This window comes from Colletotrichum paranaense, assembly GCF_030867605.1.
Source record: "Colletotrichum paranaense strain IMI 384185 chromosome Unknown Scaffold_15.1, whole genome shotgun sequence".
Lineage (NCBI taxonomy): Eukaryota > Fungi > Ascomycota > Sordariomycetes > Glomerellales > Glomerellaceae > Colletotrichum > Colletotrichum paranaense.
Window position 1 is genome coordinate 209,462 of NW_026848973.1, and position 22,044 is coordinate 231,505.

The 22,044-nt window shown below is 49.9% G+C and overlaps 9 protein-coding genes across 9 annotated transcripts; 4 read left to right on the plus strand and 5 right to left on the minus strand.

Moving 5' to 3' along the window:
• Window positions 1–3: 3 nt before the first annotated feature.
• Window positions 4–1,462, minus strand: CPAR01_14267 (uncharacterized protein; the record flags this gene model as incomplete). The annotated part of the gene is made up of 5 exons (XM_060498518.1): window positions 4–193; window positions 255–585; window positions 691–737; window positions 797–909; window positions 986–1,462. The coding sequence occupies 5 exons, from the start codon at window positions 1,460–1,462 to the stop codon at window positions 4–6; spliced, it is 1,158 nt and encodes a 385-aa protein (XP_060342579.1).
• Window positions 1,463–2,097: 635 nt separating this feature from the next.
• CPAR01_14268 (uncharacterized protein) lies at window positions 2,098–3,976 on the plus strand (the record flags this gene model as incomplete). Its single annotated transcript, XM_060498519.1, has 6 exons — window positions 2,098–2,229; window positions 2,328–2,681; window positions 2,746–3,127; window positions 3,182–3,450; window positions 3,515–3,784; window positions 3,848–3,976. The coding sequence occupies 6 exons, from the start codon at window positions 2,098–2,100 to the stop codon at window positions 3,974–3,976; spliced, it is 1,536 nt and encodes a 511-aa protein (XP_060342580.1).
• A 255-nt stretch (window positions 3,977–4,231) lies between these two features.
• CPAR01_14269 (uncharacterized protein) lies at window positions 4,232–4,960 on the minus strand (the record flags this gene model as incomplete). The annotated part of the gene is made up of 1 exon (XM_060498520.1): window positions 4,232–4,960. One exon carries the CDS (start codon window positions 4,958–4,960, stop codon window positions 4,232–4,234), a length of 729 nt encoding a protein of 242 aa, XP_060342581.1.
• Window positions 4,961–6,937: 1,977 nt separating this feature from the next.
• On the plus strand, window positions 6,938–7,711 carry CPAR01_14270 (uncharacterized protein; the record flags this gene model as incomplete). Its single annotated transcript, XM_060498521.1, has 2 exons — window positions 6,938–7,415; window positions 7,506–7,711. The coding sequence occupies 2 exons, from the start codon at window positions 6,938–6,940 to the stop codon at window positions 7,709–7,711; spliced, it is 684 nt and encodes a 227-aa protein (XP_060342582.1).
• A 176-nt stretch (window positions 7,712–7,887) lies between these two features.
• On the minus strand, window positions 7,888–11,835 carry CPAR01_14271 (uncharacterized protein; the record flags this gene model as incomplete). The annotated part of the gene is made up of 6 exons (XM_060498522.1): window positions 7,888–8,045; window positions 8,147–8,354; window positions 8,413–8,941; window positions 9,004–10,056; window positions 10,130–10,242; window positions 10,843–11,835. 6 exons carry the CDS (start codon window positions 11,833–11,835, stop codon window positions 7,888–7,890), a joined length of 3,054 nt encoding a protein of 1,017 aa, XP_060342583.1.
• A 1,622-nt stretch (window positions 11,836–13,457) lies between these two features.
• On the plus strand, window positions 13,458–14,207 carry CPAR01_14272 (uncharacterized protein; the record flags this gene model as incomplete). Its single annotated transcript, XM_060498523.1, has 1 exon — window positions 13,458–14,207. One exon carries the CDS (start codon window positions 13,458–13,460, stop codon window positions 14,205–14,207), a length of 750 nt encoding a protein of 249 aa, XP_060342584.1.
• A 192-nt stretch (window positions 14,208–14,399) lies between these two features.
• Window positions 14,400–15,068, minus strand: CPAR01_14273 (O-methyltransferase; the record flags this gene model as incomplete). Its single annotated transcript, XM_060498524.1, has 1 exon — window positions 14,400–15,068. The coding sequence occupies one exon, from the start codon at window positions 15,066–15,068 to the stop codon at window positions 14,400–14,402; it is 669 nt and encodes a 222-aa protein (XP_060342585.1).
• A 1,915-nt stretch (window positions 15,069–16,983) lies between these two features.
• CPAR01_14274 (uncharacterized protein) lies at window positions 16,984–18,330 on the minus strand (the record flags this gene model as incomplete). The annotated part of the gene is made up of 5 exons (XM_060498525.1): window positions 16,984–17,461; window positions 17,512–17,706; window positions 17,762–17,952; window positions 18,018–18,137; window positions 18,187–18,330. 5 exons carry the CDS (start codon window positions 18,328–18,330, stop codon window positions 16,984–16,986), a joined length of 1,128 nt encoding a protein of 375 aa, XP_060342586.1.
• A 1,606-nt stretch (window positions 18,331–19,936) lies between these two features.
• Window positions 19,937–20,896, plus strand: CPAR01_14275 (short chain dehydrogenase; the record flags this gene model as incomplete). Its single annotated transcript, XM_060498526.1, has 2 exons — window positions 19,937–19,994; window positions 20,100–20,896. 2 exons carry the CDS (start codon window positions 19,937–19,939, stop codon window positions 20,894–20,896), a joined length of 855 nt encoding a protein of 284 aa, XP_060342587.1.
• Between the last annotated feature and the right edge of the window lie 1,148 nt (window positions 20,897–22,044).

The following is a 22,044-nucleotide window of genomic DNA, read 5'->3' on the forward strand; positions in this document are numbered from 1 at the left end:
TACTTAAAGGGAAGGGGTAGCGACACGCTCGTACGTCTCTTCCGCATGCTTTTCCGCATCAAACTCGAGTATCCAGTCTTCTCTTGGCAAAGCAATTGTTGTTGGATCCTCCTTCACTTTTTCCCAGTCTGTCTTGTGCCACATCTCACGAGTGGAGACTCCAGTCTTCTGCACCGCCCTCACACGATCGTATCTATGTTGGGTATTAGAATACCGGGTCAATAATTGCTGAAGGGCAAAGGATTCTATCTTACCGGATTCCTTGGTAAGAATTGAGCGCTGTACGAATGTCTTTCTTGCCCGCACGTTTCAGGCATACTGCTATAGTAACGCCGTCTTCCATGGCTTGAGTCGCGCCTTGGGTACTTGTTGGCAAGAATGGATGAACGGCGTCTCCTAGTAAGGCAATTCGTCCGCCTCCGCTGACCCAATTAGGAAGTGCATCGCGATACATGAGCTTCCAATCCACTAGTGATGGAGTTTTCTCGACGATTACTCGGCACATGGGGTCCCAACCCTCGAGTGCGCGGCAAACATCCTCGATCTTACCGGGAAAGGACCATGATTCATCGATGTCGTATTCGTCTTTGTGTGTTAGTACCCAAGAGCAGTCTCGACCTCCTTTCAGAGTAGAGAACAGGAAATGGGCGTCTGGGCCTATCCAGCCATTGAAGGTATCGCCATTCTCACAGAATTGTCTGGTGCGAGGATCTGCCAGTAAGGCGTCGGCGGAGAACCTACGACCTCTCAGAATTAGAGACACCCTCAAACCCCGGCAAAGTAACACCAAGCTTACCATGCCCTCCATATCGCATATCCGCTGCTTTGTGGCTTATCTTTGTGGCCAAGAACTAGTTCCCTCGCTTTGGATCGGACCCCATCCGCAGCAATGACGACGTCAGCTGAAACCTGTAGAAGTACACATATCAGTACAATGTCGCGATGCTACCGCATCAATATCTGACGAAACGGAGATATTGCTCACCTTGCTTCCGTCTTGAAGCTGGATACCTGCAGCATCTTGGTCCTCAAAATAGTCAGTGACCGGTTGGCCAAGATGTATTGGAATCGCTAGTTCATCCTTCGCATAATTGTAGATGACCTCGTGCAGTTCTCCTCTGTGGCCATTGAGGACAGGTGCTTCGGGATCTGCAGGCGGTCTTTTCTGAGTGAGAACAACTTCACCAGTGTCCCACTTGTGAATTCGGAAGCCGTATTCATGTAGATCGATGCAAAGCGGTTTCAACTTGGAGACGACGGCTCCATTGGACCATCGGTGAAAGATGCGGCCAGCATTCGCACCAAAAGATATGATGTCCCCCAATTGTTTTAGCTCAGGGAATGATTCATAAACCTTAACGTCGTGACCTTGTCGATGGCACTCAATTGCAGTTGTCAGTCCCCCGAAGCCGGCGCCAACAACAATGACTTTGACTCCTGTCTTCGTTTCTGGCGTTGCCATGGTGGTTCCCAATCCAATCAGCGGAGCCGGATTTTGTGGTGTTAGCTCGAAAAGCCTTTGAAGAAAACAAATATGACTACCTCAAAAGAGGAAACGGGAATTTACAGAAGAAGGAAAACACAGGACCCAACATCTGCCGAAGGATACAGTTTATCCTGACACATCTGCCGTGGGGTTGCCATTCTCAGGTATCAGATACCCCACGTCTTCGAGGTATTTACTACCCCACATCCGCCAGGTGCAGCGGCAACGGTTATGATCTCCCGGCCGATCATTGGGACATTGCGCAGACTTCAAGCCTCTTGAGAACAATCCCAGTCGTTTCGATTCAACCAGGCTTTTCCTCTTTGAATTACGAACTGCTTCCCATTCGCTGCACCAAGAATTTGACAGCTCCAAATTCAAACTAGTGTTCGCCCTCCCCACATGCGTACAACCTCATGTCATCTTCTCATAATCACCCGCGCCAAGTTCGCTTTCAGAACTGCCGATCTCAGAAGTTCGAGACGAACCTCTATGTACGAAGCCTATAGAAACTTTGGGTAGCCCCTCTTTCAGACTTTGGAATAGAAGATGCAACATTCAAAGCAGCGGTGGTCTCCTACTGAAGCTGAGCCAAGCGAAACATGCCCAAAATGGCTGCTGATGGTATTCGGGCTCACTTTTGGTGCTTTATGGCGTGCGGTATGATCGCATTGTCTCCATTCCAGTACGGACTAGACTTTGGAATCATTGGCGGTCTACAGGCGATGCCTGGCTTCCTCGAGGTTGGCTTCTTTCTCCCAATTTCTCATGTTCCGACGACCTCCTTCGATACATCCTTTGTCTTGAATAAATGCTATTGGAACTGACCTGTTGCTCCAAGGTCTATGGCTATGAAGACCGAAACACGGCCATCGGGTGGAATATCTCCACCACCCGACAACAGCTCATATCTTCTTTAATGACACTTGGAGCATTTCTTAGCTCGGTGCTTGCTGGAGTAATCGCAACCAAATTGGGAAGGAAGATGTGCCTGTGGCTCTCTTCCCTTCTATGCATTGTAGCCAATATTCTCATGATGACCACATCACACATCGGTCCACTCTATTTCGGTCGCTTGCTCATCGGGCTAGGCAATGGAGGTTTCATGACCTTCTCTCAACTTTACTTACAAGAGAGCAGTCCGGCAAAATACCGCGGGCTATTCCTTACTATCTTCCAGTTCTGTGTAACGATTGTGAGTATTCAACTGCTGGAACTCATGCTATTTAGCAGGCCTGGAATGGCTAACCGTACCGCAGGGAACTCTCCTCGGCACTATCATTGACTGGGCAACCGCCCAGCGCCCTGATAGATCAGCTTACTTGATACCTCTGGCTACAATTTACGTGATACCGGTCCTCTTAGCCATCGGTCTTTTCTTCATACCCGAGTCACCGCGCTGGCTGATTCTAGATGGCCGTGTAGATGAGGGTCGCAAAGCTCTTGGGTGGCTCAGACCTACTGATGCAAACATTGACGATGAAGTTGAAGAAATTCAAACATCCATCCAAGAACATATCGAGTTAACAAAGACCGTCACCTTTTGGGACATGTTCAAAGATCGAATAGACCGAAGACGCTCCATGATCTCCATCGGCGCCGTATCTCTGCAGGCCGCATCAGGATCCATGTTCATCATTGGTAAGTTCCGAATTCATTTCACGTCAGTTTCGTGAACTCACTCAAGCTATACAGCGTATAAAGCATACTTCTTCTCTGTTGCACAAGTCGAACACCCCTTCGCTATGACAAATGTTCTGTCTACGGCTGGTCTCTTGGCAATTCTTGCCAATGCTTTCATCGTAGTTCGCTATGGCCGTCGCCGGCTTATGCTCATCAACGGTCTTGTCATTTGTGGCTGCTTGCAACTCATCATGGCTGTAACATACGACAAGCAACCACATACGATTAATGCGGGGAAGGTTCTTGTCGCAATGTCTTGCATTTTCATGGCTGCTTTCAACGTAGGTTTTGGACAATCAGAGTGGATACTTACCTTTCGGCTTCGATTGACTGACTGCCCTGCAGGGAATGGTGGCACCATACTCCTGGATGGTTGCCGGAGAAGCCCCGTCACAAAGACTTCGCAGCTACACATTTGGGGTTGCTTCGGCATGTGGGTACCTGCTGGCCTGGCTTGTAACCTTTACTACGCCTTACTTCATCAACCCTAGTGCCCTGAATTGGGGCCCGAGGTACGGCTACATTTGGTTTCCATCTTGCATCATTGCAGCTTTGTGGGCCTTCTTCTTCCTTCCCGAGTTCAAGGGACGGACTCTCGAAGAAATCAATGCCATGGTAAGAACTAAGTTCTCATCCGGGACACTTGGCACACTGCAATCATCTCACTAATAGTTTCAGTTCATCGAACAACTATCAGCAAGAAAGTTCCGCCGCTACGAAGCTCCAGGAACCAGTCAGCCCAAGACTGTTGACACTTTGAAAGATGATATTGATGTCGCTCAAATCGAAATGGTCAATCGTTCTTGAAGTTTTCACAGCCACTAGTGCTTTCAGCTAGTTCATCAAACTCTAGATCTAGAACCTGTCATGTGCGAATGCCCTTAGAATACAGTATATGTGAGATAACCATGTTCTGTGGTAGACATAGCTGCTTAGGTGTTTTGGCATGATATGTCCTGAGAGACAACTGTTGTGATGCCAAGATTCTCATAATTACATGCAGAAAAGACTAAGTAAGCCGATTAGAATCTCTAACAGTGATGAGTTAGCATTAATCTAGATTCAAGACAGAATGCGAATGATAGCTTTCATGGCTCTTTTGACAACTGACTTCCACCACCCTTTTCGTCCTGCAGCGTGGCTCTGGACACTCGAAATCTCCTCATTACCACAGGCATAATCCATTTCCAAGTCATGCTTCATTTGGCTTCCTTCTTGAAGTTCCTCCAGGTGCAGTTTCCTCCTGACATTGTAAGCTCGTATGTACCCACAGAGACTTGTGCGGATGCAATCAATGTCCGTGCTTGACAGCCCTTCATCTTCCACACACTCGTCAAGCATCCGTCGGTGTATGAGAACAAGACTCCGGGCTTCAGTCAGAATGAGGCATGCCGAACATTTCGGGAATAAGTACTGCCGGTCAAGATCGGATGTTGCTGTTGTTGAACAGAACACATGATCTGGCCCGCGAGAGAAGCAGGTACCATTGGCGTGCTCATATTTAGCCACGTAGAGGATCCTGGCGCAGGATTTCTCGCCAGTGACCAAGCAGGGCTCGCCTATGTGACAAGCTCGGTGTTTGGGGTCGCAAGCATCCCACAGCCCGCTTCTTTCATAGGCTGCGAACAAGCTTGCCTTCGGACAGGATCGCTCCTCAGCCAGGGCGCACAATCTTCCCACAACACAATTATCATGAAGACTTATGTCACGGAGCTCGATATCCCAGTCGATTATGTGGTGTTCGCGACCGGAAGTGTTGGTGGCGCGCTGGGGTTGCAATGTTGCGGACATGTTTCTGTCTCTTCGTGTCAGCTACTTGAACATGGCGCACGTGAGACTCGCGAAAGAAGTGGAATAAATCCTGGAAACATAAGAAGACGAGAGTAATAGGACTGTAGATTACCTTGCTTGTTTCGATGAGTTGAGTGGCTCGTCCGGAGTAATCGGCTGAAAGCAGGCGGTCGTGTGATACAACAAAACGAGGGATGGTGGAAGAAAGTGAGAGATGAAGACGCGGCATTATTATATCCTAAGCTAGAAATCTATTCATTGATCACCGTACACCATTAGGGATTTTATATCCCAAAAAGACGCCAAAAAGTTGTCTCTTTTCTCCTTTTGGGGCGCCGAGGTCTGCCTTGCTGGGTATCTGCCTGGCCCCAGCTGCCCAGCCATGCAATGTCTCTGCCTTCTGGTATCGGGTCGTTCGCTGCTGAAAATAGACACTGTCTTGGACCTTGCACAATTCGCCCTGTAGACCTTATAGACACATTGCTCGTTCTTGGCGATGACTTCAGATTTCTTTGAGGTGAGACAGGACTGTAATGCGCCAGTTCAACTTCCAATTTTTGTGAGATTCATCATTTCTAGGACGTTACGTATTGGTTACCATCTTCCATCGTATACGACTACGAAAGGCCAAGTCCAGCTGACGTTTTGAGGTGTTTCCACTGTCATGTAGTGGCACAGATTTAGGTCTCATGAAGGATGGAACAGAGGACTGTGGGAAATAGGCAAAGGCATCCCTTGTGCAAGGCGCCCAGTAGAATTCGGTCTAATGGCTGCGTGGCTGTAACTGATTTCGGTGTAGCACGAAAGTGTCTCAGGACGTTCTCGGGCTACGGTGTTTGAATCATTGGCTGGAAGCCACGCTCAACTACCTGCATTGAAGTGCATTTGACAATCCCTGTAATTCCATCCCTCGTCTTGGGCCACCGCTTCAGGGCAGTTTGTATCCCGTTGACAACAGAATCTCGTTCTCTGCATTGCGGTTCTCTTTCGAAACCCTCGACCAAGATCCAAATAAATCATCTCCTTAGCTCTCTCAACTTGTTCATAGTACCTAGACCAGCCTTCGCCGATGACTTCTAGGCTCTGTCAGATTAGCCAATTTTGGCCATTTGATTGGTAGCGCTATCTCGCCTTTACAATGGTCCACCTTACAAAAGAAAAAGTGACTCTAGTATTTTCCCGTTAAATCGTCTAAATGTCCTATCTGTCTTACTTGTGGTTGCTCTGGATGATGTGATATCTACGAGCCGATGTCTCCAGCCAGGGCAACAAATGTCTTGGCCACTGTCTTGCCTAATTCCCGAGTCCCGAGCGTCGGGATTTGGCCTGATCTAAGCTAGAAAGAACAACGTGGTTTACATATTTGGTCAAGCTTCATTAGTATCATACTTGCCACTGACAGAAATGTGATCGGCAGTGGTGTCTCAACTGGCGCCTACAACCACCCCATGAATATATCAAATGAGTGGAAAGATGACTGGCGCATTTCAAAGATTGACCATGTCGAAAAAGGAATTCATTCATTTACCAATTCTCATGATTTCAATTCCATGTGGTATGTAGGCTAGCGTAGTATGATAAGATCAGTCGGCAGTTGTTAATGTCGTCGACCATAGTACACGTCTGCGGCCGAGGTCCATCCACGGTCCGATAGCGGAGACACGGCGAATCGATGTGCACCCGATTCCTCTCGCGGTTGGTTCCGGTCAAGGCTGCCGCTCTGACGACCCCGCATCCTTTAGTCGCCTGACAATCTACCTCAGTAATAGATCGGTGTATTCTCCATCTGTCGCTGTTCCTGAGGAGTCAAGTAGAGAATTTTTCAGCAGCAAACCGAGCGAATTGCGGATGCATCTCACAGACTAGGCGCGAGCAAAAAGAGAACCAACTCTCCGCACGAATTTTGAGCTGCGGCATTGCTCTTCTCATCCCGGAACTCGAGTACCCGAATATCATCACCAATTTATACTCTTTATCATGGCTGATCTTCAGGATTTGGACAGGCACCTAGCCTCACTACAGGCAAGTCCTGCAACACTGGCTATTCTCAAGGACCTTCATACCCAGGCTCTCAATGAGCCCCCGTACGTCAGCACAGATAGTCAACCTGCTTCAGTGGCGCTGGAAAGATTCGTGGCCCTGGAGCCGGACAAGTGCGCTCTGGTTTACCTCCTCCTGCGCGCTACGGGGGCAAGACATGTCGTCGAGGCCGGGACCTCTTTTGGCGTCAGCACTATCTGGCTTGCCCTCGCCGTAGGACAAAATGCAACAGCACAAGGTGCCAATGGCAAAGTGATCGCTACAGAGAACGAGCCTGTCAAAGCCAGGAAAGCTCGAGAGCACTGGAACAGGGCGGGGCCTGAGGTTGAATCCTGGATCCAACTTAGAGAGGGTGACCTGCGAGAGACGCTGAAGACTGATCTGCCCGAGGAAATTGACTTTTTATTACTTGACAGTAAGTTTGCTTCCCCCCCTGAAAGCTACATGCTGGGCTGCTAGCATACGCCATGTATGGCATGAATCAACTTGCTGATGACTTGACAAGTCTGGTCGCGGCTTGCGATGCCTACACTCGCTCTTGTGAAGCCGCATCTCAAACCCGGCGCTTTGATCGTCATTGACAACATCATTTCTGGCCAAGCTGGTTACAAGGATCTGATTGAGCATCTGGACGATCCTAAGAATGGGTTCAAGACGACTACGGCTCCATATAATGGTGGTTTGCGAGTAGCTGTATACCTGGGTCATTAGACAAGTTCAGACTTGTAAAAGAGGGCAATTGAGGTGATGGGCAAGTGCAACCATATGGTTATACATACGCCAAGATATCAATAGCAAGAGGAGCTCCCCGGAGCTTCTGGGCACATTAGGACAGCCTTCTTTAGACATCTACATCCCAAGTTTCGCGTCATGTTCAGAGATCATGTTCAGAGAGCCTGGACCATTCCCTCATGCTTGACAACCCAACTTCCGTCTTTCGGAAACCCAGGTGCGTGCCCTTCGGAGCCTGCCCATCCCGCTGCCATATATCCGATCGCTAAGAGGAACCCCCCGTTTCCAGGGAAATAGGGCGGTGGAGATGGACCTATAGCAACCTCGTTAGCCGATCGTGTTGGGACCCGACGCTAGGTATAGTCTCGTGGTACGCAAACTAGGTACACTCGTTCAGCATGCTGCATTACTCACTTGGACCAGACCTATGAGCAAAACCTTGATCACCGAACGTCCAGTAACCGAAATTAGTTAGGTGATATATGGCTCGCTCTGGGTTCCCGATACGCGCCGAGTTGATGGCCAATACGTTTCGGCCCCAGCCTCGAATTTGGGCGTCACCCCACACATCCCATACCTTGTCTGCAGTTCTAACACCGACGTCTGGGTTCACCTTATGCATCTATCGTCAGCTAATGAAGCAAACTGGGAGTCTACCTCGAAACCTCCGTAAGACTTACCAGTGGGGTGTCGGGTACCATGCCTTGCAACATGATGACGCTTCTAGGATCTTTGTTGAGCTGAGGGTTATCCCACCAGGATGCATTTACGCCGCCGCCAATCCAGGGAGCGAACAGGCCATCATACTCAGGAGGGGATGCCATATTCTCTGCCACTCTAGACCACGCTGAGGGGCAATCTTGTTCAAGTCTCCTTTTCCAGTTGCACGCTGCATTGAGAGCCCATTGCCAGTAAGCAAGCTCGTAGGCCAAGTTAGAAATCTCTGTAGGGGACGAATTCTCCGTGACACCCTGAATAGGTGGTCCTAAATCATATTTGCCACTCGCGTTGTTGAACCAAGCGAACGATGCCATGTACTGGGCAGTTGACGTGATGGTACGGTCCCATCGTTGGAGAGTCTCCCTGCTTTGGTTGGCTTTGTAGGCTAGTTCGGCAAGAAAGATGGGGTGTGGTTGCTGCCATTGAAGATACGCCCTGGTCTCTCCAGGAGCGATACCCTTGGTAACAAGCTCCGTCATCTTGGGCCATCTGGTTGTCCACTCTGATCAGCAGATGAAGATCTCAAGATTGGATGGACCTGTAAATCTTACCTTGCGCCATCCCATCCCATGCGACGGGCTCTTGCCTCAGCGCTAGGCAGGAGATCCTCATAGACAGCAGGGAATATCCGATCAAAGTATTTTAATCTTCCCCAAGTCGCCCAATGAGCACAATGCCAAACGACCATCTCCATGTGAAACTTGCCCCACCACCCGTTATACACCAGACCACTTTCCTGTGGTGGCTGGCCAGTGGCTGCGCTGTTGATTCTCATCGCGTATTGGGAGAGTATGATGCGTCGCTGGAGCTCCGTCGCGTTTGGGTTTGACGACTGGGTGAGATCTACAAACCCCCCTTCTTTCCAGTACCTCTGCCAATCAAGACTGTTTCGCCGGCGAATTGAGGAGGGCAGTGACGGTCTTTGAAGCTTGAGATTATACTGGGCAGTGAAGGACAATCCATTCGCTCTGGTGACATTTTTTCCGGAGGCGGCTGGGAACAGTCCATAGCGATGCGCATTAGTCGTGTTAGAATTCTGTTTCCCAATTCTCCTCAAAGTCAATGGTGTTTCCTTGGGCCACCGCAAGTTCTGGTAGTATGACGTTTCTTGCATTGTGTGATGGATATGAGCTGTGTCATCAGAATCAACTCCGGGTTTAACAATAGAAGTAGTGTGATTGTCCGGGAATTGGTAGCTCCCCATGAACACCTCAAAGTCTGATGTCTTCTCAACCTTGTGGATCGGAGGAAACGGAAAGTCAAATTCGACTCGAAGGGTTCCTTCAAAGATCAATACGGACTCGATGTCGAAAGTAACGGAGTCGGTGTCAAAATCTCCTTGAGTAACCACTTTCACATCCTCACCATCAACCTTGAACGACGAAGTAGTAACACCGTTCCAGAGGTCAAGGACTTGGCGGGGTTCCGTGATCGATGATAGCGTCTCGTTCTTGTAACTCAAGCTGATGCGGCCAAGATTGATGCGGTTGGGGTTAGCACTCAACCATTTCGATATTTCTGGCAGCTTCGGATCTTCAAGGTCGTAGATAACTTCTCTTCCATGCGTAACTACAGGGACGCCCGCATATTCTTCCAGCTTTTCTCTAGTGAAATACAGCGCGATATTAGTCTCCGAAGGACGCGAGTGTGCAATTGACTGAAGGGCCAAGGTCTTACCCGTTTCGTGGCAACGCATCCTTATGCCATCCCCAGCTGGAAAGTGTGTTGAAAGGTACCAACGATTGCGTACCTGTGATGTCAAAATTGAACGCAAAGTCTCCATTTCCAACCTGAAGAGGTGTTGTGGTATTGTCTATGACTCTAGGCACCTCTGTTCTCACTATATTGAAAGACTCCACGATAGCTTTTCTGTGAAAATATCAGTAATGCCAAACATGAGAATATGACGTCTTTTCCTAGACCAATAACTTTCTTTCCTCATACCTGTCAATGGCTGCAGCTGCTAGGGCCGGCGCTAGCAAAAAGAATTGCACGAACATCTCACAAGGTCATGATGCCAATTACTGGCTAGAACTTCAGTGATGATTGACTGGATAGGCATCACTTTGAAGACTTCTGAGAATTCGACGGATAAGCGTGCAGACATATATCCGTGATATCGCGAGGTAAAGACGGGTGACTCGGTTCAAGTCTACCCCGAACGCGGGGTTACGGCCCCTGCTGCCGTTCCCAATTTCCAGAGGTCCCACGACGGATCACTCAAAAGACGAATGGGATTAGTTCCGTCATATGTGCGGTGCAACCCACGCCCTGATGGAACAAATAAACTTTAATGAGCATGTGAGAGTGCTATTAAATATGAAAAGCTTGAGCTAGAAGATCTAGAGACTGGCCGAAACTGCAATTGTCTTGTCAATGAACAGTCTTACGGTCTCGTTGAATTCCTCCTCTCTTTCCCACAACGGCACATGGCCACAGTCTTTCCAAGCAATGTACTCCGGCCCGTCTCCCAACGCAGCCTTGATTAGCTCAAAATGCGGAAAGGTAATGGTTTCGTCAAAAGTCCCGTGCATCACCAAGATCCGGGTCCTGCCTACTTCGTCCCCTATTCTTGCGAGATCTGCGTCGCTCTTGTGGTGCCATCCAGCGGCAATAGCCTGTAGCACGACGCCTTTTCTCCGAGAAAAGTCGGTATCTTCGCAACGCTCTGCGAGTTCCTCTGCCACAAAGCGGTCAAGGTTGGTGGGAAATGTTTTTTCTGGGTCCAGGGATCCGGTGTCCGGCGCATTGAGATAACTCCTGGTAAACAGCCTACTGGCCTTGTTCTTGAGCTCTACGTCAACTGCTGTGGGAAGAAACATGGCGACTCGTTGTTTCATATGCTCGAATGTGTGAACGGTTCGAATCAGGCGGGGAGCCGTAGAGATGAGGATCAGCGATTGCAATCGTTGAGGTATCAGAAGGGCAAGTTCTTGCGCAATCATGCCCCCCAAGCTGATTCCTGCAATGTTCAAGTCTCGCGGGTAGTAATGAGAATCAGTATCGAGCCAGCCAATGTGCCTCAGCAGTTCGACGAGGTCCTTTGCCATATCCAAGGTGCTGTACCTGCAATTTGGCTTGGCCGACTTGCTCACCCCGCGATTATCAAAGACAAGGGAGCTGTAGTCCTCGCCACGCAGATGCCCAAAGTGTCGATTCTGACGCTTCCACAGGTTCCGGCTACCACCGAGGCCCATGATCCAGACAATTTTCTTTGGTCCTCGGCCGTGAATTTCGTACCACATAGGGAATGGCCCACCTGGACGGGACTCGGCCACCGTCGCGAATCCCGATAGCCTGGGTTTAAGACCCCATTGCGTCGTCTTGTATGCGGGATGGCGAAGAATTTCCTCTGCTGAGAGGCTTGTCGCTTTGGTGGACATCTTGTTACTGATCGATCAAGCCTAAATTGTGGGCATAAAAATTTGGCGATTGTTGGCTTCCATATTATGTCAAGCAGTCAAATATGACGGTCTGCTAAGTCTCAGGATGAATTTGGCTCACCGGGGATTTTGCAATATCGGGACTGGTCATGTCCAACGTGAGCGATAGATTGATTATCGGCATGGTCGGTAATGCTCAGTTACTGAAGGTTCGCGGTCGCTCGGATCTGTGTTTCACAAGAACCGAGGCTAATGCTACCATGAGTGGCACACAAGCGCCGATGCTCCAGCCCTTCGGACGACCACAAGAACAACTGGGAGCTTCCAATACTGATGCTCTAGGTTTCAATCGGCACGCTGGGAGCTGCCATTTTCAATCACGAAGGTTGCTCAATTATGGACAAAGTCCAGAAACAACGGTAGACCTGAAGGCTTGAAGATTGAAGGCGCCCCGACCCAGTATGCCTTATTAGCGGAGGTTTCATGCTGAGAAGGCGCAGCTATGGGCTTCAATAACATCCTTTGGCATTCCCAGTGCGACATTCAATTAAGTCTTTGGGATCGGACGGTCCTTTATGCTCTCCGCTCACCTCTATCCCTAGCAGTCTTGATACTTGCCAGATGTTGTCAAGTTCTCTCAATCGAAAGTCTCATATTTTGATTGAAACTACCAGAGCATGATAGACTGACATGCACTCATTGGGTTATTCGTTAAAAACCCGCTCACGGCGCGTCTCGTGTCAGCGTCCTTACGCTTGACCTGGCCAGAACATTGACGCCTGTTATTGAGCGCGCTGCCCCTACTCACCTCCAACTGTAGGAGCCCGCGTCGGCCTCGCTGGGAGCCCGGGACCGCCACAATCATACCACAATCATACAGTGACTCGAGGGCCTGCAGATTCACGTCGCGGCTAATAGACGCTTCGTCTTTTGTTGTCCTCCGCAAGGTGAGTCGCCATCTCTCGAGACCGAGCACGTGTCTCACAGGTCCAGCTGTTCATTCAGTCAAAGGATAGCTGCCTCCATTGGCGCCTACAAAGCGACGCGTTTCGCTAAGCGCCCTGTCTGGGGGGACAAAGCAAAGGCAGTTGGGGTTGACTCGCTACGACTCAGACAGCCAAGCCCTGTCGGCTCCAGTGTTGGACAGCCTACCAGATGCGCGCCAGGGTTTGGAGAATGAATGATTGGATGTGACTGTTCAGCGCTGCAACAGTAATGGCGCCAAAGCTCAAAGGACTGGTGTTACTATTTGCGTTGAACAACATTGTGAGATTAGACTCATTGGATGTTGTTTTCGCTCAAGAGCAATGGTCTTTGTCCATTTTCATCTTATAAAGATGGTTTTCCTGGTGTCCTCAATACTGTTCTGAATCACTCTCTCTACGATTTTTCATTCCTCTCTCCATCACTTGGCGCCTGAGTTTCCTCGGAGTTTTCTAAGTACTTTGCACTGCCGGTCGGTCTCGCTTTCTTTGCTTTATTTTCTCGTTACAGCATCGTTCGATAGGCTTTCCGTGGCCATCTTCCAACTTTGCGTCTACCTCTGCATTTTTGAGGGCTTTTCGCAATCACGCACTTCTGAACTATTTCCGACATACACGTTCTTTCACCTCACAACGACAATGGGAAAGTTCGGAAACGCTATCAAGGCCGGCCAGAGTGCCGTTGAGCTCGGCCGCAATGTGCAGGGCCTCGCCGGCGCCGCCTCCGAATTCCGTAACGCGGACAAGGCAGAAATGGGTCGCCAAGCCGGACGCGGTGTCTTCAACGAGGGCGCTGCAACAGGCAAGACCATGGGGAAATCATGGCTCAAGACATTCGAAGTCGTACCCCGCCTAGTCTGCCGCGGTCTCCAATTTCTCTTCGCTCTCATCGCCTGCGGCTTCTACGGCAACCGTGTCGACGCTGACCGCAAGGCAAACGATGGCTTCTCGCCGGAATGGATCTTTGCCATTACCGTGGCAGGAGCTTCAGCTGTCACGGCTGTTCTCTTCGTCGCTGCCACACCGCTCGGCGCTATTCCCTATGTTGGCAGCAGAATCAAGATCTTCAAGACTTACCGTGCTTTCGCTTGGGACTTCGTCCTTTTCGTTTCTTGGATCGTGGTGTTTGGCATTTTTGCAGCAATTTTCCTTCACAGGGAGAGCGACAACTCATACAAAGGCAGCAAGACGAGCTTGATGAAGGTTGCAGTCTGGATCGACTTGGTCAATGCAGTCTTTTGGTTCGTTTCTGGTGTTTACGGCTGCATCAAGACATTTTTAGGAGACAAGACGGACGCAATGACCGACAAAATTGGCCAGAAGTTGTTTGAGAAGAAGAAAGCGAAGGAAGTGCCTGCCAAGGAGGCGGGCTACGCCGAGAGCGTATAATGCGCCAGCTACATACCACATAATTGTTTAACAACAATTCGACCCTTCAATCACCGCACTAGATTTAGCTGTAAAAAGGGACTTGATAAGATATCACTCAACGTACACAAGAGCGACACTCAACCAGTCCTGTACAGGGCCATTCGCTGACTCGTTGCGTTCTCCTCATTCCCAGCTCTCGTACTAGATGTCCTAATCGACTACTGCTAACAAGAAGCCGTCCAAAACCGTGTGACCCTCATGGACCGTATGCGCGGTTGATATCATGGGAACAACCGTCGCCGTGACTCTCTTATCCTTTCCGACGTGGGTCAACAAAGACTCTTTCCCCTCCTTCGCCTTATCTTGACCCAAGATGTTCCACACGACATTATCGACGTAGATGCATCCCTTCGGTCTGGTCAATTTCACTGCCCAGTCAAAGTACTTCTCCTGCTCGCCCCATGATGCATCGCAAAACACCATGTCAAACTTGCGGCCCTCTGCGGCCAGCTTGGGTAGGACGTCCAGAGCAGAGCCGAGTATGATCTCGACGTCGAGCCCCGAGACATTATCAAGGGCTACATCGCGATGCTTTGGGTTGATCTCAATGCTAGTGACTTTCGCTCCCGCTTCGGCGAGCCAGATGGTCGAATACCCGCCGAGGGTACCAATCTCGAGAACTTCCTTGGCGCCTATGAGCTTACACTGAATGGCGAGAAATTGGCCTTGGAGCGGGGCAACAGTGATCTCTGGTAAGTTGTGCTTCTGAGAGTTCGCGATCGCGTTGTCCAATTTCCCGTTTGGTGGGAGAAGATTCGCTCGAGCGACGCTTTCGATGGCATCCACAGCCGCGACGGTGTTTTGCTCCTCATTGGACATTTTGGTGGCGTTTCAGGTGATGGTTTTCAGTTATGACTGTTTGTTGTGTCTCCAAAATGACTCCCCATCGCCATCGCTGGCGGGACCGGAGTTAAATACTTGCCCACGTTGGTACGCTTGGCCTACCTTTACTATCAGATGGGGTAGACGAAGCACTTGACTAAAGGTACGTCAAGTAGAGTAGGTAGTTGAAGCTCGGAAACCGAGCAGAATTGCTTCGGCGAATTGCACTGCTTGGGAACTTTTGCTCTTGCATCACACGCTATCGAGTTTGGAGTACATACCTACAGCACAGCTTCCAACGGGTTCGGTCCGATCGGCCGCCGAGATCTATACGAATTTACGAAGAACCCCCTCTCGCGTTCAACGATGCATGCGAAACCGCCGAGATATGCCATCGACTTGCGAAGAATCAGGAAGTTTATTGCAGACCGCGATTAGACATTTCATGCATCTGATGCAAGGAATTATCTAGTATTACACAGCGGCCCGGACCAAGTATAAAAGCCGGTTCCGGTCCGTCCACCGTGGGGCCGCAGAAGTAGCTCAGGCCGAAACGCGACGAGCGGGGCCGAGACGGTGTGGGGGAGGAGTTTTGCAAGGCAAGCCAAGGTTTCCTGAAGATGCAACACCGCATCGCACACAAGTGTGGTGATGACCTTCTGGAGCGATGGAACAAGGAACTAGTTCATGCTCAAATAGCTCAATGTAGAACGGTATTGGAATATTACCTCGCTCTCGGTGAGTCTGTCCAACTCAGCACAAGCTGAAGACTGGTGACAACATGCACGTGCCCGGCTCGGCTCATGCCTCCATGTCGTTACTTCCTACCGTCTTTACAGAGTACTTTCGCACACGAAATAGATAGAAAACAAAATCTATACGATTTCTTCGATGTCTCAGAGAGTTAGCTAGATTGCAACTGAAAAAGTCTGAGTAGAAAAAGGGTCTATTGGCTTCAAGGTATACCACCAAACACAGGTCGAGCTGTCACGCAACTACGCCAGAGTATCAGTTGAAGGGGAGGGGAGAAAAGACAGAATCGTTTCGCCCAGAGGCCAAATTGGGTACGATACTGGAATTCTTTTCCCCGGAGCAGGATCAGCAATATTGTCACATGTTACGATAAAGTTTTCTCAAGGCTCAATATCAAAGGTCTTCCATCCTACGGGGGGTGTCCAATGAGGTATTTCAAAAGGGGGGCAAGATCGGTTCTGCGATAGAATCGTGTAAGCCCTTGCCTTAGAGAACTCCAGTAACACATGTAGTGCCGAGACCTAGTAGAATCCGCGCTGATGATCGCGAGTGCGACATCTTCGATCCTTTGGGGTTATGATCAATAGCCTTCAGCTAGCAACAAACAGACTATGTCTTAATGTCTACACGGGGGTAATTTCGCAAAAAATTGCAAAAGATCTTAGATACAGCGATGAGGCTAGCGGGCCGCATTTGGTGCCCGCGGATTGCGTCCGGCGCTAGAAGTCATAAGGTCCACTTCGTATGAGAATAAGGGGGGTCACTCAATGCATCTATCTCCACCAGAAACCTCATCGCAAACCAGGCACAAAATTCGTGCAGTGCCACCAATCACCTCGCTGGACTTGGTCAACACTACTCCTCCCAGCTTCTCAAAGCCCTGCGCGTTGTTGTGCGACCTATTCTTAGCTTTGTTCCATTTGGGCTGATGGTTTACTTGGGCGATGTCACTGGCCGAAGGGAAATTTGCGCCAGAAGTTATGGGTATCGCCTGGGCCAATTGACAGTCTGTCCAACCTCGCTAGCAATTCGCTCGATTTTGACGGACGTTTTGAATCCATTAAATTAACAGTGGATTACCACATGTAGGTACGGGTCCTGTATTGCTTCTCGTTGCCTCTCATTCACTCATCAACAATTACTGTGCCGGTCGCGTTGTCTAGACCACATTGTCCCCACGCTTCGTCTCAACCTCCATTCCAAACTCTTTCTGCACTCTGATCGCCCCGAACCCACTCTTTGTCACGATCCTTTTTTGGCTGTGATCGTCTGGCAAGCTGTCGCTGCTGATATCGCCCAGATCTCTGCCGTAAACCCTTGTCTCAACCCCAGATCGACTAGCTTGGCTGATGTTCTTTCTCGTGGGGTCCCTCTCCCCAAGCTCGAGATAACTGTTCTTGACAGCGGCTGAGGCGGCTGGGTCTTTAGATGACTTGTTTTTCGAGCCGGTGAAGGACGTGAGGCGGGCGAGGGCGCGTTCGAGTAAGGGTCGACATGCGGGGAGGTTGGCGACAAGCATTCCGATGCCAACTTCTGCCTGTGCCCAAGCGAGGATAATGCTGAGGCCCTGCAGGAACTTTTCGGCATCGTTGAGTAGGAGGAGGTAGTTGAGTCGAACAATCGGAGCCACGGATGCACTAGGAATTTTTAGCAAGGGCAAGACGTTTAAGCGCCGAGCAAAACTTACAAGAAACCCAAGCCCAGAAGACCGATAACGGACGCCTTTACCTTGTTCGCCATCTGCAGTCTCCAGATGAGAGCAAAAGGCATGATTGCGAATATCCAGTCAGTTGAGATTGATACTGCGGCAACCAAGAAGGACAGGGCGGTCTGAATTTCTCGAGGTCTACATTCGCCTGGCATGCTTTGATGCCAATTTTTCCTAGTACGTCTTGTCAGCACGTGCAGAATCACACTTAGACAGGCTAAAGACTCACTCAACCGGCGAGCATTGGAAGAACAAATACATGCCAGTACCTCCTGTGCAGACTGTGACTAGTGCGAGGCAGGTGTAGATGACGATTTGGACCCAACGTTGGCCATTACCGATGCGTAGCAGAGTGAAACCAAGGGACCACTTGAGAGTGACCAAGGTAAAACACCAGAACTCCTGGAAAACATAAAACCACTATAGATCCGTCAGTTGACTGCATACATCGGATGGTGTCACCCTTCAGGTAGAGCATAACTTACGAAGTATGAGTTGGCAACTTGTTCTGCAGAGAGGGTGCTATCCAGTTGCCCAACTCCGCTCCAGGCCATACCTATTAAACCGATTTGCGACACTGCCCAAACCGGCTTCGATATGTTAGTCTAAAACGACTCAAAATCACTCCGCATTGCGCGCATAATCAGGACGTACAATAGTAGCAACCATGGCCCAGTCGTCCGGTCCCCATGCTTTCCTCTGCGCACGAATCCAAAACCGCAAGATCATGGTGATGATGTCGAAAGGCAGCGGCACCAGGACGGCAGCGGCCATATCCTTCGACGTAGCCGCGCCCATCTTGTCGAAGTTGCGGTTTCGTGATCACTGAAGAACCTGCTTCGTGCTCCACGGGTTCGTTTCGAGGTGAGAGAAAGAGTGCCACAAATCGAACAGCGAAAAGAACAGTAAAGACCCGAACGACCCAGAAAACTTATAAGGGAATGCAAAGAACATAGAAAAAGCAAGCACGGATCTGACAATTACTTAATAGCGGCCCAACTTCTTCTGGCAACCAAAGCTCGCATAGGATCCACCGACCCCAGCCCCGGGATCACTGCCGTTGCGGCACTGTGGTCCTCCTTGCCACAAAGGGGCGCTGGGATGAGCATGGTAAGTGAATTCAACCCCCTTGCGAAGCTCAGACTGTCCAATTTCGAAATGATTCCGTCGGCAAAATGCTCGTGTTTCCTGTCCACTAATCAGGAACGATGATGTGCTTGTCAGTTGCCTCGCCCTGACAATAGATGTAGGAACACAACAGAGGCGGAGTTGATTCCGAGATGGTTATTGGACTCTACTTGTGAATTCCCTCAATTGCATCATGGGTTCAGTAGAATGTCTTCCCATCGAGAATGATGGAGAGGTTATGTTCGGTCTCTTTGGCGTTCTTCCTCCTGAAGTTTGCCCAGTACGCAAAGTTTAGGCGTGCCTTCCCAGCTTCCTAGCTTTCAAGGATCCTTTATGTGACATGTGATCACTGCTATCGTTTGAAGCTATCGACGCTCGCCCAAAGTCAAAATCGTGGATAGTATTGGCCGGCATTCTATCCAGCGTTACAGTCGATGCTTCGCGAGATCGGTGGTTTCCAACGACAACGAATATACACCATCCATGCATCGTCGCACTCATGCCACTGTCCCGAAACGTATGGCCCCCGTCTTAAAGTAGATCGATGCCAAATTCGGCAGATCCCTTCCGAGCATCGGGGAGTTCTTCAAGAGTTTCCGGCGGTGTCAAGCTGCGAAGAATCTTGGCCTGACCCATAATAGTGGATTATTTTCTTCAACACGGTATGCATACTCGTGGAGACAGGAATCTCAGGAGTGTCCATAGTTTCCATAAATGCCCCTCTACAGTGCGCATATAATGGCCAGCATCAATGCAAGACCTGGCCGGCTAGGTAAAGAAATGCTAGATTGGCAAGCCATCATGAAAGCGATGAGCGCTACATTGTTCGTTTTGGATGTTGAAGCAGGAGACTGTCTCCTGGTTACACAGGATCAAGTAATATCAATGATAAAACCAACATACTTTGGGAATTGAGGGAATTTTCAACTGGCCCTGGACTTTCCCCCAAGGTGTTCATACTTCCGAGTTCCACGACTGGTTTATGCATATTGAGATCGGCAGAAGCCTTTGGTAGTTGACGTGTCTGCGTGGAGAGCCAAGATTCATGATCCTGCTCAACCCCTAGTCGAGACTCCTCTTCGGATCCCACCCACCATGCGGCCCGGCGGCACTGACCAGTTGGCTAGTTCACAAAGTGGACATGCAAGCATCGGGATGAAGCAGCAGCAACAGGACACAATATATAAAGCACACAATTATCACGTGGAGAGAGGCATAATATTCTCCCCGCCTCCACGTCACATTGTTTATTCTGCTCTTCTGACATCTGAGAAAAATGGCTCCTTTCAGGGTTTTCGAGGGCAAGCTTGCCATTGTCACTGGTGCATCGCGAAGTATGTGGTTTTTTAAACTTTCCGGGTCTCCTCAAATAGGATCCTTTTCCATAGCAAGGATTCAACATTTGGCTTGAAATCACAGTGGACTGACTATTTATCAAGGCTTTGGCGCCGTTCTTGCTGAGCACTTTGCCAGCCGAGGTGCCAACGTTGTCATCAACTATGCCACCGAGGGCTCAACGTCAAAGGCTGAGGCCTTGGCCAAAGACTTTGAATCCAAGTACAATGTCAAGGCTCTCCCCGTCCGGGCTGACTTGAGCAAGCCCGAGGCGCCTCAGCAGCTTGTTGACGCCGCCAAGGCTCACTTCATCGATGCCAACGGCCGTTTCCAGATCGACATCATTGTCAACAACGCTGCCACGGTGAACGCTCAAGGCATTGACCAGCTGGACCTCGATCTTTTCGATGAGACATTCAATTTGAACTGCAAGGCACCCGCTCTCCTCGTCAAGGCCGCTTTCCCTTACTTGCCTACCGACCGCTCTGGTCGTATCGTCAATATCTCCAGTGCAACCACCACATGGGGTGTCTGGTGGCAAACATCATACGCTGGCACCAAGGGCGCTATCGAGGCCATGACCCGTGTCTGGGCACGTGAGTTGGCCGAGAGAGCGACCGTCAACGCCGTTGCTCCTGGACCTATGGACACTGGACTGTACTCTGGCCTGCCTGACGAGCCCCGCGAGGCTCTTCGCCCGTTGAACAACCTGACGCCTCTTGCCAAGGCTAGACCTGGTGTTGATAGCCAGGAGGTTCTCGACTTGGCGGCAAGCATTGGAGGTCGCCCCGGTTACTTGGAGGAAGTTGCTGGAGTTGTGGGAGTCGTTTGTTTGCCCGAGAGTGGGTGGATGACTGGTAACCTTGTGGGGGCCAGCGGAGGAGGTGCTTTTGTTCGTTAAGCGATGCCAATTACCTTGCATGTCGGATAAGCATTACTGGTGTTTGGAGCGATGATGTTCTCGTTTTAGCTCAGGCAGGTGAATGGATGAAGATCAACAATTACATGGGCGCAGATGGAGCGGCAGATCCCTCATATAAAAGCGCGCCAACGAACGAGGGAATAACGTTGGCAATGCGACAGTGCGTGAAGTTGCAATGGAGACAATTGTCGGAGAAACTGTCGTTTTCGGATCAGGTGCAAGCTATGCTTGTTCAATCAAGGGCATGGTATTGGTTTGTTGGATCGCCGACTTAGACGGATGGATTCCGTCCTTTCGTTTGGTTCCCTCACACATCGCTTAGATAGCAGCGCAGGGTTATCGAAACTCATTTCAAGCACCTGCTAAGATCTCAGGGGGTGCACTAGTAACTACCAACGATGCTACGGTCTCGGCGCCACCCGTCATGTTTAAGTTGACAGGGGATCATCAGGCGAGTCCGTGAACCCTACAGGAGCCCCATTGGAGGATTTGGCCCCCAGTCTGATAATCATCTTGCATGTCCGGACGAAGCAGCAGAAGCACGGATATTTCCTCGAAGCTTTGCAATCAATAGGGGGTCGGAACATTTTTCTTTGGTATAGAGAAGGCATAGCTGTCGCAACTTGATCGCTAAAAAGGCGGACAAATGTGCTTCAGCAAAGCACTGCTTCTCACGACGACCTCATGGACCCTGGTTGCGTGTATGTACATGCCCCCCTGGCTTTTACATATGTCCCAAGTTGTGTCCAGGCAGCTGTGGTAGCCCTTGTTTCTGCTCAAAAGGCCTGCAACAGACAAAAGGACTTTTGGAAAGGCAATGATTTTCTCGACATGATGAATTAACAAATATGCTTATGGTGTGACTCGATGACATAGAGTTGATGTTATTACCGCCAGGCAACTTACTTACTCTCTAGCACGGGAGCCCAAGGTTTGATGGTCCCTTTTAAGGACTTGGCTCTCGTGAAGGGAATGGAAACGAAGGCAACCAAGGCTGGCAGCGAGTCTTGATCATTCGGTGGCCTCTTTCTTTCTGGGAGTTCAATGTCAACGCAACATGTTTCCGAATAGAACTCCCCATGGTCCACTGTTTGATCTACGCATCATTACGTGCTAGAGTCATAAGT